The following is a 15,458-nucleotide window of genomic DNA, read 5'->3' on the forward strand; positions in this document are numbered from 1 at the left end:
CCAAATGCTGTTTCTCTGACGGGTGCTTTCCAGCGACACACTGTAACGCTTTGCACGTGCTACCTTCAGCAGGGGGTGACGGTGTTAAGCGTGAATAAAAGGAATCGCCGGCGAGATGATTGGGCAATCTGGAAAAGATTTACAAGCAGACGCAGAAGCTGGGGGTCTTTGCATGTTACGTAACACAGGAAGTACTGGTTCTCGACGCACGTGTGGCCGGCTAACTTCACATCAGAGCGTCGAGGCAGAACGTGGAAACTAGTGCATTCCTCAAATGACCTCCAGTTCGTTCACGATGAATGAACTGGAGCGGGAATTAATTACATCAACCGTATTATCAATGATATACGCCGACGGCATAAACAGGTATTTCGTCTGTGATCAAGGCAAGGCAAGTTTATTTATATAGCACTTTTCAACGCAAGGTAATTCAAAGTGCTTTACAAAAAAGAAAGACATTAAGCATTAAAAAAGAAAAGCTAATAAAATAAACATTAAGGAAAAATACATAGATAAAAGTTACAGTGCAGTTTAAGATATGAATAGTTCAATTAAAAGCAGCGACAAAAAGAAAAGTACAAGTTAGATAAGGAATAGGAACAAATAGGAATATTGCAGGAAAACTCCAAATGTATACATAATACAGATATACGGAAATAAATGAGGATTTGTTCTGAATATATATAAAAGATTAGCAACAGGATACTTTATTTATCCCGGGGGAACTTAGGTTTTCTGACCGTTGCTCCATTTTAGACTAACGCAATTGTATAGACATTAGAAGATGATTTCCACACGGCATCTATTGCACGTCTGTCCGTCCTGGGAGAGGATCCTCCTCTGCTGCTCTCCCTGAGGTTTCTCCATGTTCCCTTAAACTGTGGGTTTTCTCTGGAAGTTTTTCCTTGTACGATGTGAGGGTCTAAGGACAGAGGGTCTAAGGACAGAGGGTCTAAGGACAGAGGGTGTAAGGACAGAGGGTCTGAGGACAGAGGGTCTGAGGATAGAGGGTCTAAGGACAGAGGGTCTAAGGACTGAGGGTCTAAGGACAGAGGGTCTGAGGACAGAGGCTCTAAGGACAGAGGGTCTGAGGACAGAGGGTCTAAGGACAGAGGGTCTGAGGACAGAGGGTCTAAGGACAGAGGGTCTGAGGACAGAGGGTCTGAGGACAGAGGGTCTGAGGACAGAGGCTCTAAGGACAGAGGGTCTGAGGACAGAGGCTTTAGGACAGAGGGTCTAAGGACAGAGGGTCTGAGGACAGAGGGTCTGAGGACAGAGGGTCTAAGGACAGAGGGTCTGAGGACAGAGGGTCTAAGGACAGAGGGTCTGAGGACAGAGGGTCTGAGGACAGAGGGTCTAAGGACAGAGGGTCTGAGGACAGAGGGTCTGAGGATAGAGGGTCTAAGGACAGAGGGTCTAAGGACTGAGGGTCTAAGGACAGAGGGTCTGAGGACAGAGGCTCTAAGGACAGAGGGTCTGAGGACAGAGGGTCTAAGGACAGAGGGTCTAAGGACAGAGGGTCTGAGGACAGAGGCTCTAAGGACAGAGGGTCTGAGGACAGAGGGTCTGAGGACAGAGGCTCTAAGGACAGAGGGTCTGAGGACAGAGGCTCTAAGGACAGAGGGTCTAAGGACAGAGGGTCTAAGGACAGAGGGTCTGAGGACAGAGGGTCTGAGGACAGAGGGTCTGAGGACAGAGGGTCTAAGGACAGAGGGTCTAAGGACAGAGGGTCTGAGGACAGAGGGTCTGAGGACAGAGGGTCTGAGGACAGAGGGTCTGAGGACAGAGGGTCTGAGGACAGAGGGTCTAAGGACAGAGGGTGTCGTATTGTCATACTGATATTCTGTACACACTGTGAAGACCACTGAGACAAATGTAACATGTGTGATATTGGGCTATAAATAAACATTGATTGATTGATTGATGTAAATTGTGTGATAAAACTATTCAAAAAATGTAATAAAAAGAGTAAAAAAAATAATATATATAATCATTATAATGTAAAGCAAAAATATGCATTAAGAATTTAAAATACAATCCAAATGTTTATTTAGAAATAAAAGTTTAAAGTCAAAATGTGCAATAAAAGCATGAAATACAATTGAATAAACAGATGAACATATGCAGTATATACGAGTCCACAGTAGGTACACACGGTACATCTCGACATATATACATATTTGATTGACTTCTTTGCCCCTCTCTCGATGTTTCTGCCCACAGAACATGGATATCCAGGTGGAGGATGTGCGCATCCGAGCCATCCTGTCCACGTACAGGAAGCGGATCCCGATGACGGAGGGCTACGTGGAGGTGAAGGACGGCGGGAAATGGAAACAGATCTGTAACACGGAGTGGTCTCCGCTGAACGCCCGAGTCATCTGCGGCATGTTCGGCTTCCCCGGAGAGAGGAAGTACAACGCCAGGGTCTACAAGTGAGTACAACTGTAACGTATTTGGTAGAGCTGTACCAAAAAGTGTCTAAATGAGACGAATAAACGTCATCACGGCCAACATTAGCCACCTTTAGCTTAGCGGTGGTGACGTGAAGTCATGTGACCGTGCTGTAGTTCCTTTATAGCCCAACATTAGCCTCCTTTAGCTTAGCGGTGGTGACCTGAAGTCATGTGACCGTGCTGTAGTTCCTGTATAGCCCAACATTAGCCACCTTTAGCTTAGCGGTGGTGACGTGAAGTCATGTGACCGTGCTGTAGTTCCTTTATAGCCCAACATTAGCTGCCTTTAGCTTAGCGGTGGTGACGTGAAGTCATGTGACCGTGCTGTAGTTCCTTTATAGCCCAACATTAGCCTCCTTTAGCTTAGCGGTGGTGAGGTGAAGTCATGTGACCGTGCTGTAGTTCCTTTATAGCCCAACATTAGCCTCCTTTAGCTTAGCGGTGGTGACCTGAAGTCATGTGACCGTGCTGTAGTTCCTTTATAGCTCAACATTAGCCTCCTTTAGCTTAGCGGTGGTGACGTGAAGTCATGTGACCGTGCTGTAGTTCCTTTATAGCCCAACATTAGCTGCCTTTAGCTTAGCGGTGGTGACGTGAAGTCATGTGACCGTGCTGTAGTTCCTTTATAGCCCAACATTAGCCTCCTTTAGCTTAGCGGTGGTGAGGTGAAGTCATGTGACCGTGCTGTAGTTCCTTTATAGCCCAACATTAGCCTCCTTTAGCTTAGCGGTGGTGACCTGAAGTCATGTGACCGTGCTGTAGTTCCTTTATAGCCCAACATTAGCCACCTTTAGCTTAGCGGTGGTGACGTGAAGTCATGTGACCGTGCTGTAGTTCCTTTATAGCCCAACATTAGCCTCCTTTAGCTTAGCGGTGGTGACCTGAAGTCATGTGACCGTGCTGTAGTTCCTGTATAGCCCAACATTAGCCTCCTTTAGCTTAGCGGTGGTGACGTGAAGTCATGTGACCGTGCTGTAGTTCCTTTATAGCCCAACATTAGCTGCCTTTAGCTTAGCGGTGGTGACGTGAAGTCATGTGACCGTGCTGTAGTTCCTTTATAGCCCAACATTAGCCTCCTTTAGCTTAGCGGTGGTGAGGTGAAGTCATGTGACCGTGCTGTAGTTCCTTTATAGCCCAACATTAGCCTCCTTTAGCTTAGCGGTGGTGACGTGAAGTCATGTGACCGTGCTGTAGTTCCTTTATAGCCCAACATTAGCCTCCTTTAGCTTAGCGGTGGTGAGGTGAAGTCATGTGACCGTGCTGTAGTTCCTTTATAGCCCAACATTAGCCTCCTTTAGCTTAGCGGTGGTGACGTGAAGTCATGTGACCGTGCTGTAGTTCCTTTATAGCCCAACATTAGCCTCCTTTAGCTTAGCGGTGGTGAGGTGAAGTCATGTGACCGTGCTGTAGTTCCTTTATAGCCCAACATTAGCCTCCTTTAGCTTAGCGGTGGTGACGTGAAGTCATGTGACCGTGCTGTAGTTCCTTTATAGCCCAACATTAGCCATCTTTAGCTTAGCGGTGGTGACGTGAAGTCATGTGACCGTGCTGTAGTTCCTTTATAGCCCAACATTAGCCTCCTTTAGCTTAGCGGTGGTGACGTGAAGTCATGTGACCGTGCTGTAGTTCCATTATAGCCCAACATTAGCCTCCTTTAGCTTAGCGGTGGTGACGTGAAGTCATGTGACCGTGCTGTAGTTCCATTATAGCCCAACATTAGCCTCCTTTAGCTTAGCGGTGGTGACGTGAAGTCATGTGACCGTGCTGTAGTTCCTTTATAGCCCAACATTAGCCACCTTTAGCTTAGCGGTGGAGACGTGAAGTCATGTGACCGTGCTGTAGTTCCTTTATAGCCCAACATTAGCCACCTTTAGCTTAGCGGTATTGATGTGAAGTCATGTGACCGACGACCGTGCTGTAGTTCCTTTAGCATAACGTTAGCTTTTTACTTGAAAAATCTATTTGTGAGTGTTAATATGCAAAGAAAACATGGTTTAAAAAAAGATGAATTAAACAAAATGGCTCCTACATTATTGTTTTCAGACGGATCCAAACATTCCCAATAGATTTAACAATCCAATAAATAAACTGGTGTTATGTCTAAAAGTAAATTTAGTTTGATAAAAGAAGGATGTAATCATGTCTAACGTTCACAACATGTTTTCATCCAACCAAATCATCTGTTTCAGTCCATATTTGTTGGCGCTTTGCCTCAAAAACAACTTTTTTACTGCTATAAAAAACTTCTTGGGCATTGAAGGCGATGAATCACTTTCACAGCCTTAGTATTTCGCAATGATGTGGTCCAACAATGAAATACTGTGAGTCAGGGGCTGTTGCATAACTCAGGGGAGGTGAAAGAAGGTCAATACTGATCTATTTTGATATCTTACATGTTCAACTCTGAGGAGCAAGATATGGCTGTTTAAGTTTATTTGTAGGGAAATGCTGATTGGTATTTCTCCTCAAAACACTTTGCTGTATTTAATGATTATGAGAAATATCTTTATCAAACTTCTTTCTTTCCCACGCTAAACCCTAGACAAAACAACACAAGTTAGTCAGGATTCCCTTTCATTTCTCACTATTGTACGGGTTTAAAACATCATTTGTAGAACTATAATTGGTTTAACCCTGTCAATGTATTTGCTACCCCAGCGTGAAGTATATTTACTAGGGATGTCCCGATCACCTTTTTTTGCTCCCGATCCGATTCCGATCATTTGATTTTGACAATCTGCCGATACCGATTTTTCCCGATCCGATCTTTATGCAATGCATTAAGAGAAAAAAAAGGTAACAGATAACGGCTGGTCATCCAACGCGATGAGTTCAGCTATCTTGGCTGTTATTGTGTTGGCCTTTTCTCTGTTCTGGGGCAGTTTCTCTTTCCTTTTGAAAGTCTCTGAAAGTGTCGGTTGTTTCAGTGCCGTTACCTGAGTGGCCGCTGTGTACTCGCCGTGTTGTTGTTGGTGTTTGTTTCTCAGGTGGCGTATTAGATTAGTCGTGTTGAACGTAGCTCTGTTCTTTCCACCACGCGGAACCTCTGCCTTGCAAACATTGCATCTGGCTGTTACACTGCCTTCGCTTTCAATTTCATAATACTTCCAAACTCCTGACATGTTCTCTGTCCCGACTCCCGAGTCACCAGCTGATCGTAGCCTCTCGTTAGCTTGCTGCTACTATTAGACACTGCGCCCACTCTGTTGCTTTGAGAGGAATAAGCAACCAGGTCTGAAAACAAGCCCAAAGAAAGCAACACATGATGTTGTGTAATTTTAAACCAAAACTAAGTCCTCAGGATGACTTTAAGACGTGAACATGGTCATTTTAGTTTTGTAACAATAAATAAAATAATTTGAAAAAAGTATAATTTTTTTTTTAATAAAAAAAAAAAATCCCGATCCCCGATTTTTTCCTCCCGATTCCGATCTTTTGAAAATCATGTGATCGGCTCCGATCCCCGATCACGTGATCGGATCGGGACATCTCTAATATTTACCTGATTTTTAGCTCTGTCTTAGTCTCCTCCACAGTGTCCTTAGCTTCAAAACGCTCCACTATGTGTCTCTCTGCTGAGTTGTAATCAGGTAGTGTATAGTGGGTTTAGTGTATGTCTTGTGGTTTTTTCACGACACTGTGTCTCAGGGCTTCTTAACATTTAACAACCTAATAATGTGTAATACCCACTTAACGGGAAGAAACTCAGCTAACTGACGATATGAACCATTTTTACCGAAACAAAACACAAGTCTCACAAGAAGCGTCTAAATGAGCCCTGAGCGAAAAAATGCTAACACACTTAGCACAGAACTCACGGTATAAATACTTTATTGCATATCGGATCTGCACAAACAAGATATCAGCTAGCAAGCTGAGATTCCACAGATTCTAGATCAGGGGTTCTCAAAGTGCGGCCCGCGGGCCAATGGCGGCCCTCGGAAATGTTTCTGGCGGCCCGCGATAGTTAATGTGACGCGCTGAAATGCATGCGTTATATTTTAATCCTCCATGGTTGTATCTAGTAAGAATTAGAATGGAATTTAAGAATGGTAAAACTGCGCCCCCTGGGTTGTCATTCCTAAATTATGAATGACAGCTTGTGGAAAGTTTGCTAGACTACTGGTTGCATGGCAACTAGGCATCTCGCGAGTTGCGGTAATTGGTTAGTACAATAAAGAAAGGATTTGTTTTGGAATTATTTTGTGTTCCGTTTTTTCTTGGGCGGCCCTCAATCCAGTATTGGGAACCTAAAGTGGCCTTCACTCATCAAACCTTTGAGAACCCCTGGTCTAGATGTATAAGTATCATCACTGAGCGATCAAAACTCGCTACACGGGAAGCAAAACCAGACGACGTAGCTTTTGGGAGAAAAAACGGCAATATGTCTTACCTTTGCTGTTCTGATCAGAAGTTGGCATTAAAACGATAACATCGCTGTTGAAGTTAATCCATAGGTTAATCCAATGTGTTGATTTCTGATAATCCATCAGCAATAAACCTAGTTTTCAGTTTTCAGAGCGTAACATAGCTTTCGTCTGTTCGTGCATCACTCTCACTCCTCAATGTAACATGTAGGTGGATGTAGGTACCTCCCCTCGATCCCATTGGCTCTGACGGTTCAAAAGAGGTGTCAATCATCAAAATCGACCAATGGGGCCAGAGATATGAAAAATCCTCCCAAATGACCCAAGAAGTGTTTTTTTTCTTCTAAATCTCTCTAAAAACATCAAATATCCCTTGTTTTGAATCAACCTTGATACGGGGTACTTATTATATGTTGTACTTTGGATTCCTAAAGCGTGTAGTCTAATAACCCATCATCCAAGGGTAGTTTTCACTATAAGTACAAAATATCTTTTGGACGGACACTATCATTTACAGTTTTTTACCGTGTTCAATCTGAATTTTCTTTAAAATAAAAAACATCTATATTGAATCTGACTTCTCTACATCCGACTCACAGGTTCATCATTACTTTGAGAACAAAGATTATTAATGTTCCCCTTTTAGAAGATAAGGTCATTTGTTCTGGGAAAGTCATGTTCGAGCCTGAGACCTGAAAACAGGCTCTGGGCTCAACAGGTTAGAACAGCCTGAGGTGTCTGTTATAGTTAAAGAAATGGTGAGGCCATAATAAAACCAAAACAATAAGATGAAAGACTAAACAATGTGTCAAATAAATGAGATTAATTTAAGCGTTGGATGATTATTCTTTGGGCTTTAATCACTACAAGTAGCTGCTTATACATTATCCACAAAATACTGCTTCAAAAATACGAACCATCTTCACTCAATTGAATTATATGTACCCTCTGTTTTGGTCTCCTCCTACGTCCCTATAGCTCCTAAATGTTACTGTCTGCTGTCTGCAGCTGAGCAAATATTGAAACGTGGGTTCATAGGATCTGCCTTTCTATATAAAACAGCCTGATTTGGCTGGAATACAAGTGGATGAGACGGTAAATCAACCCAGCGAAGTATCGGGCCATAATTGAACCAAAACAACGAGCTGAAAGACACACCGTGGCTTCAAAGAACTGAGATGAACTAAAGCGTTGGATGATTATTCTCTGGGGTTTCCCTACAAGCAGCGCCTCAAACATTACCCTGATCCATTGTTGAATATGTACCGTGTATGTATATGTACCAAAACACTCTGATTGATGGTCCCATCGCACAAACCCAGGGCTTTTGTTGGCTATGTAATGAGAGATGTCAAGCTACAGTGTGGAAACGATTCGACTGTGCGGTGAGTTACTTTGCCGACCTCATGCTGACACTCGAAACATAAAACATCTCTGTCAGCGTAGATTATTAGGGTATGTAATGTATAGCTTTAACCTTTTACCGCCATCTGCTCGCCATCGTCCATGGACTCCAAGCGTTCGGTCATTTTGGACAAAGGAGACATTTATATTATAATAATCTTGGTTGAATTCAGAGCAAGGTATACAACTGTACCCTGAACAAGAGAAACGTGTTTCCAATGTGTGGACCGAATGCTTCGATTCAGAGGCTGCAATAGAATGAAAAACCCAACCTGAATCCTTTATGTTCCACATCAGTGCGTTCCTCGGCGATGTCGTGATGTACGAGTGACTCCCGGGGAGGGATTTGAATCTGTTTACATGGGAGAGCCACAGGTTAATCAATGCTTCGATAAAACATCCACCACTGGAGCTAACCTTCAGTTTACTGCGGGCGGGAAGTTTCCTCTGCGTTAGCTAGCCACAGCCGCCTCACTTCCCATCTACGTGTCTGTCAGCACACTCCCGTGAAACACGTGTTGTGTAACAGCGCTGACATGGAGGCAAGCTCTGCTGTAGCTTCACAGTTTCATAATAATGTCCTTTTTTGATGCTCCTGTGAAGCTAATCCAGAGTCCCTTAGGGAAGGCTGGGTTTAAATTGAAATGTCTCACCACAGAAGACAGGAAACATGTAAAGCCTTTACATAAGGTAAGCTAACGTGACGCTAAGCTGACGATATGACATTTAAATCAATCCTGTGTAGCTCATCCAGAGTCCTTTAAGAATACTGGATTCTAATTAAAATATCTAAATACGGAATTGAAGATTTTGCTGATCTGTCATATTGAGCTATCGTCACACTAAGCTAACATCACGCGAAGCTATCGTCACGCTAAGCTAACATCACGCTAAGCTAACGTCACACTAAGCTAACATCACGCTAAGCTAACATCACGCTAAGCTAACATCACGCTAAGCTATCGTCACGCTAAGCTAACATCACGCTAAGCTAACATCACGCTAAGCTATCGCCACACTAAGCTAACATCACGCTAAGCTATCGTCACACTAAGCTAACATCACGCTAAGCTATCGTCACACTAAGCTAACATCACGCTAAGCTAACATCACGCTAAGCTATCGTCACACTAAGCTAACATCACGCTAAGCTAACGTCACGCTAAGCTAACATCACGCTAAGCTATCGTCACACTAAGCTAACATCACGCTAAGCTAACATCACACTAAGCTAACATCACACTAAGCTATCGTCACACTAAGCTATCGTCACACTAAGCTAACATCACGCTAAGCTAACATCACGCTAAGCTATCGTCACACTAAGCTAACATCACGCTAAGCTAACATCACACTAAGCTAACATCACACTAAGCTAACATCACACTAAGCTAACATCACTCTAAGCTAACATCACGCTAAGCTAACATCACGCTAAGCTAACATCACACTAAGCTAACATCACACTAAGCTATCGTCACACTAAGCTATCGTCACACTAAGCTAACATCACGCTAAGCTAACATCACGCTAAGCTATCGTCACGCTAAGCTAACATCACGCTAAGCTAACATCACACTAAGCTAACATCACACTAAGCTAACATCACTCTAAGCTAACATCACACTAAGCTAACATCACGCTAAGCTAACATCACACTAAGCTAACATCACTCTAAGCTAACATCACACTAAGCTAACATCACGCTAAGCTAACATCACACTAAGCTAACATCACTCTAAGCTAACATCACACTAAGCTAACATCACTCTAAGCTAACATCACACTAAGCTAACATCACTCTAAGCTACCATCACGCTAAGCTATCGTCACACTAAGCTAACATCACGCTAAGCTAACATCACTCTAAGCTAACATCACACTAAGCTAACATCACTCTAAGCTACCGTCACGCTAAGCTATCGTCACACTAAGCTAACATCACGCTAAGCTAACATCACTCTAAGCTAACATCACTCTAAGCTAACATCATGCTAAGCTATCGTCACACTAAGCTAACATCACGCTAAGCTAACATCACGCTAAGCTAACATCACACTAAGCTAACATCACGCTAAGTTAACATCACGCTAAGCTAACATCACACTAAGCTAACATCACGCTAAGTTAACATCACGCTAAGCTAACATCACACTAAGCTAACATCACGCTATGCTAACGTCACGCTAAGCTATCATCACGCTAAGTTAACATCACGCTAAGCTATCATCACGCTAAGTTAACATCACGCTAAGCTAATCAATCGAGCCCCTTGATATATTGCATTTATTTTTTACTTAATTTTCAAATGGAACGCCTGCCACTGAAAGTAACCCTCCTTGGGAAAGGCAAGGCAAGTTTATTTATCCAGCACTTTTCAACACAAGACATTAAGAGCATAGAACACATTAGAAACATTAAAAAGCAAAGATAATAAAACATGAATAACAGGTACATGAATGGAAGCTAGTCTTCAGCCTGGATTTAAAAGTAGTTGCAGCGGACCTGCAGGTTTCTGGGAGTTCGATGCGGATATTTGGAAATATCCCGAACCACATTCTCACATTCCTCTACCCGAGTCTTCCTGTGAAGTTATAGTTCCTTTGACAGTTTTCTAACCTCTTTATATTCCTTTCATCCATTGTGCATCCCCAGACAACACGTGTTCCTGTTCTACTGTTCCCGAACCCATCTTTGACCTTTCATCCGCTTTCCTTTTCACTTCCCAGAATGATGGTATTTAACCCGGGTAGAGAAGTCATTCTGCTTCTGTGTGTCTGCAGGATGTTTGCGCGCCGCAGGAAGCCCTCGTACTGGGACTACGCCGTGAACTGCACTGGGAACGAGGCGCACCTCTCCAGCTGTAAACTGGGCCAGGTTTCACCGCTGAAGTCCAATGTGACCTGTGGTGGGGGGCTGCCGGTGGTGGTGAGCTGCGTACCGGGAAGAGACTTCGCCCCCACCCCCACCCCCATGACGGGGTTCAGGAAGGCCTTCAGACAGGAGGTGGGTTCATCTCAAGCACACACTGGAAGAGACATGAAGGAGAGGGGACACATGTTGATGTAGAAGAGACATGAAGAAGAGGGGACACATGTTGATGTAGAAGAGACATGAAGAAGAGGGGACACATGTTGATGTAGAAGAGACATGAAGAAGAGGGGACACATGTTGATGTAGAAGAGACATGAAGGAGAGGGGACACATGTTGATGTATAAGAGACATGAAGAAGAGGGGACACATGTTGATGTAGAAGAGACATGAAGAAGAGGGGACACATGTTGATGTAGAAGAGACATGAAGAAGAGGGGACACATGTTGATGTAGAAGAGACATGAAGGAGAGGGGACACATGTTGATGTAGAAGAGACATGAAGAAGAGGGGACACATGTTGATGTATAAGAGACATGAAGAAGAGGGGACACATGTTGATGTAGAAGAGACATGAAGGAGAGGGGACACATGTTGATGTAGAAGAGACATGAAGAAGAGGGGACACATGTTGATGTAGAAGAGACATGAAGAAGAGGGGACACATGTTGATGTAGAAGAGACATGAAGAAGAGGGGACACATGTTGATGTAGAAGAGACATGGAGAAGAGGGGACACATGTTGATGTCTCCTTGTTAACAGCTGCTGTAATAAGCTCTCACTTTGGAATAGTGAATCTAAACCCCGGTGTGATGGCTGCAGTGGTTTCTACTCTCCACTCGATGAAGTGTCTCTTTTTACGGTTAAGATGTTATCGCTAAGATACGTAAAACAAGCTAATATAGAATAACACAGGTATGGATAAAAGTGACAGTGCAGCGTGAGAGACGAACAGCTCAATTAAAAGCAGCTTTAAAAAGAAAGGTCTTCAGCCTGGATTTAAAAGCAGTGGAGTTGCAGCGGACCTGCTGGATGGTTCATCACGTAGCAGCAGATCAGAATAAACCATTCAATGCCTTAAGCCCCGTCACACTGTCCCGACATGGACACCCGATAAAGGAAATGTTTAAATTCGGCTGTGATCGTAGCATCGGGCCGTTCGTGAGGGCATCGAAGCCATCGTATGACCGCCGGTGGAGTTTCTCAGGCTCCGGCAGCAACGTCGTAAGGCACTCGTGAGGGCATCTTGTCAAGTCGTGTCATCTTCGTGTTATCATCGGTGCATTCGCCCTCACTCTGATCGGGGCGAATGCCCGATGGCACCGAGGATAAGAAGATGCCCTCACGATGGCCTTACGAAGGGCGACATGGACACACGAGTTCAACACGAAAATTAACCTTCGCAAGGTCCTTCGGCAATTGTTTGGCATGTCAAAGATTTTGCCACCGCTCACGAAGTTGCTGCCGGAGCCTGAGAAACTCCGCCGGCGGTCATACGATGGCTTCAGACGCCCTCACGAACGGCCCGATGTTGCTACGATCACAGCCGAATTTGAACGTTCCCTTTATCGTGGGTCCATCGGGTTGTTTTATTGCACAACAAAATCATGTAAACATATTATGTAAATAACCCAATTTGTGTTCTGTGAAACTAAAAAGGATATAATATATTATTTTGAAGGACAGTTGACAGGAAGTTGTTGTTGCTATGGAAACAACAACATGACGGAGAAAACGTAATATCTTCTACATATAAAGACGGATAAAGTAAAGAACCAAGTCTGAAGATATCAGCACAGTATCATAGTACTGTAACATCATTGTTTTTGCAGTTGTATTTCTTAAATGTAATGTAAATGTTGCCTTCGTGTGGTTCGGGGCCATCTTCGTGCGAAATTCACAATTCCATATTCGTGTTTCCATCGGGTGTCAACTTCGGGACAGTGTGAGACGGGCTTTATCGACCAGCAGCAGTATGAAGTCTCTGACGGCAGGAAGCCAGTGTGAAGACCTCAGAACGGGACTGAGGTGATCCCCTTGCTTAGTGTTCGAGTAGATGTCTCGACTGTAAACACCAGCAGCAGGACGTCAACAGTAAACAGCGTCTCCTGTGTTGATGTCCGCAGCATGTAAACAGGACCCGCTTCCAGCCTTCAGCGAGAGTGTGTGTGTTTCAGGGTGTGTGTTGTTTCTCCGCAGCAGCCGCTGGTGCGTCTCCGCGGGGGGGCCATCGTGGGCGAGGGCCGGGTGGAGGTGCTGAAGAACGGGGAGTGGGGAACCATCTGTGACGACCACTGGAGCCTGATGTCGGCCACGGTGGTCTGCAGGGAGCTGGGCCTGGGCACGGCCAAGGAGGCGCTCTCTGGAGGACGCCTGGGACAAGGTACGCAGCCGTATACTGCTCAGGTAGAAGTACACATCCTGTACTCAGGTGGAAGTACACATCCTTTACTCGGGTAGAAGTACACACATCCTTTACTCAGGTAGAAGTACACACATCCTTTACTCAGGTGGAAGTACACATCCTGTACTCAGGTGGAAGTACACATCCTTTACTCAGGTAGAAGTACACATCCTTTACTCAGGTAGAAGTACACATCCTTTACTCAGGTAGAAGTACACACATCCTTTACTCAGGTAGAAGTACACATCCTTTACTCAGGTAGAAGTACACACATCCTTTACTCAGGTAGAAGTACACATCCTTTACTCAGGTAGAAGTACACACATCCTTTACTCAGGTAGAAGTACACACATCCTTTACTCAGGTAGAAGTACACACATCCTTTACTCAGGTAGAAGTACACACATCCTTTACTCAGGTAGAAGTACACACATCCTTTACTCAGGTAGAAGTACACATCCTTTACTCAGGTAGAAGTACACACATCCTTTACTCAGGTAGAAGTACACATCCTTTACTCAGGTAGAAGTACACATCCTTTACTCAGGTAGAAGTACACATCCTTTACTCAGGTAGAACTACACATCCTTTACTCAGGTAGAAGTACACATCCTTTACTCAGGTAGAAGTACACACATCCTTTACTCAGGTAGAAGTACACATCCTTTACTCAGGTAGAAGTACACATCCTTTACTCAGGTAGAAGTACACATCCTTTACTCAGGTAGAAGTACACATCCTTTACTCAGGTAGAACTACACATCCTTTACTCAGGTAGAACTACACATCCTGTACTCAGGTAGAAGTACACATCCTTTACTCAGGTAGAAGTACACACATCCTTTACTCAGGTAGAAGTACACATCCTGTACTCAGGTAGAAGTACACATCCTTTACTCGGGTAGAAGTACACACATCCTTTACTCAGGTGGAAGTACACACATCCTTTACTCAGGTGGAAGTACACACATCCTTTACTCAGGTAGAAGTACACACATCCTTTACTCAGGTAGAAGTACACACATCCTTTACTCAGGTGGAAGTACACATCCTTTACTCAGGTAGAAGTACACATCCTGTACTCAGGTGGAAGTACACATCCTGTACTCAGGTAGAAGTACACATCCTTTACTCAGGTAGAAGTACACATCCTTTACTCAGGTGGAAGTACACATCCTTTACTCAGGTGGAAGTACACATCCTTTACTCAGGTAGAAGTACACATCCTTTACTCAGGTGGAAGTACACATCCTGTACTCAGGTGGAAGTACACATCCTTTACTCAGGTAGAAGTACACACATCCTTCACTCAGATAGAAGTACACACATCCTTTACTCAGGTAGAAGTACACATCCTTTACTCAGGTGGAAGTACACATCCTTTACTCAGGTAGAAGTACACATCCTTTACTCAGGTAGAAGTACACATCCTTTACTCAGGTGGAAGTACACATCCTTTACTCAGGTAGAAGTACACACATCCTTTACTCAGGTAGAAGTACACATCCTTTACTCAGGTAGAAGTACACATCCTTTACTCAGGTAGAAGTACACATCCTTTACTCAGGTAGAAGTACACATCCTTTACTCAGATAGAAGTACACATCCTTTACTCAGGTAGAAGTACACATCCTTTACTCAGGTGGAAGTACACATCCTTTACTCAGGTAGAAGTACACACATCCTTTACTCAGGTAGAAGTACACATCCTTTACTCAGGTAGAAGTACACATCCTTTACTCAGGTAGAAGTACACATCCTTTACTCAGGTAGAAGTACACATCCTTTACTCAGGTAGAAGTACACACATCCTTTACTCAGGTAGAAGTACACACATCCTTTACTCAGGTAGAAGTACACACATCCTTTACTCAGGTAGAAGTACACACATCCTTACTCAGGTAGAAGTACACACATCCTTTACTCAGGTAGAAGTACACATCCTTTACTCAG

General features: G+C 44.0%; 1 protein-coding gene across 1 annotated transcript in view; it reads left to right on the forward strand.

The window, feature by feature from the left end:
- LOC117440719 (lysyl oxidase homolog 2B-like) overlaps window positions 1-13,484 on the forward strand; it is a gene marked incomplete at its 3' end in the record, with an annotated part of 37,878 nt that extends 24,394 nt beyond the window's left edge. Inside the window, exons 2-4 of the mRNA XM_034076951.1 lie at window positions 2,224-2,435; window positions 11,011-11,233; window positions 13,301-13,484. Coding sequence (XP_033932842.1) covers window positions 2,227-2,435; window positions 11,011-11,233; window positions 13,301-13,484 — 616 coding nt within the window. The remainder of the gene's footprint in view (window positions 1-2,223; window positions 2,436-11,010; window positions 11,234-13,300) is intronic.
- Between the last annotated feature and the right edge of the window lie 1,974 nt (window positions 13,485-15,458).

The sequence above is a fragment of the Pseudochaenichthys georgianus genome, unplaced genomic scaffold (assembly GCF_902827115.2).
Source record: "Pseudochaenichthys georgianus unplaced genomic scaffold, fPseGeo1.2 scaffold_1146_arrow_ctg1, whole genome shotgun sequence".
In the NCBI taxonomy this organism is placed as follows: Eukaryota; Metazoa; Chordata; class Actinopteri; order Perciformes; family Channichthyidae; genus Pseudochaenichthys; species Pseudochaenichthys georgianus.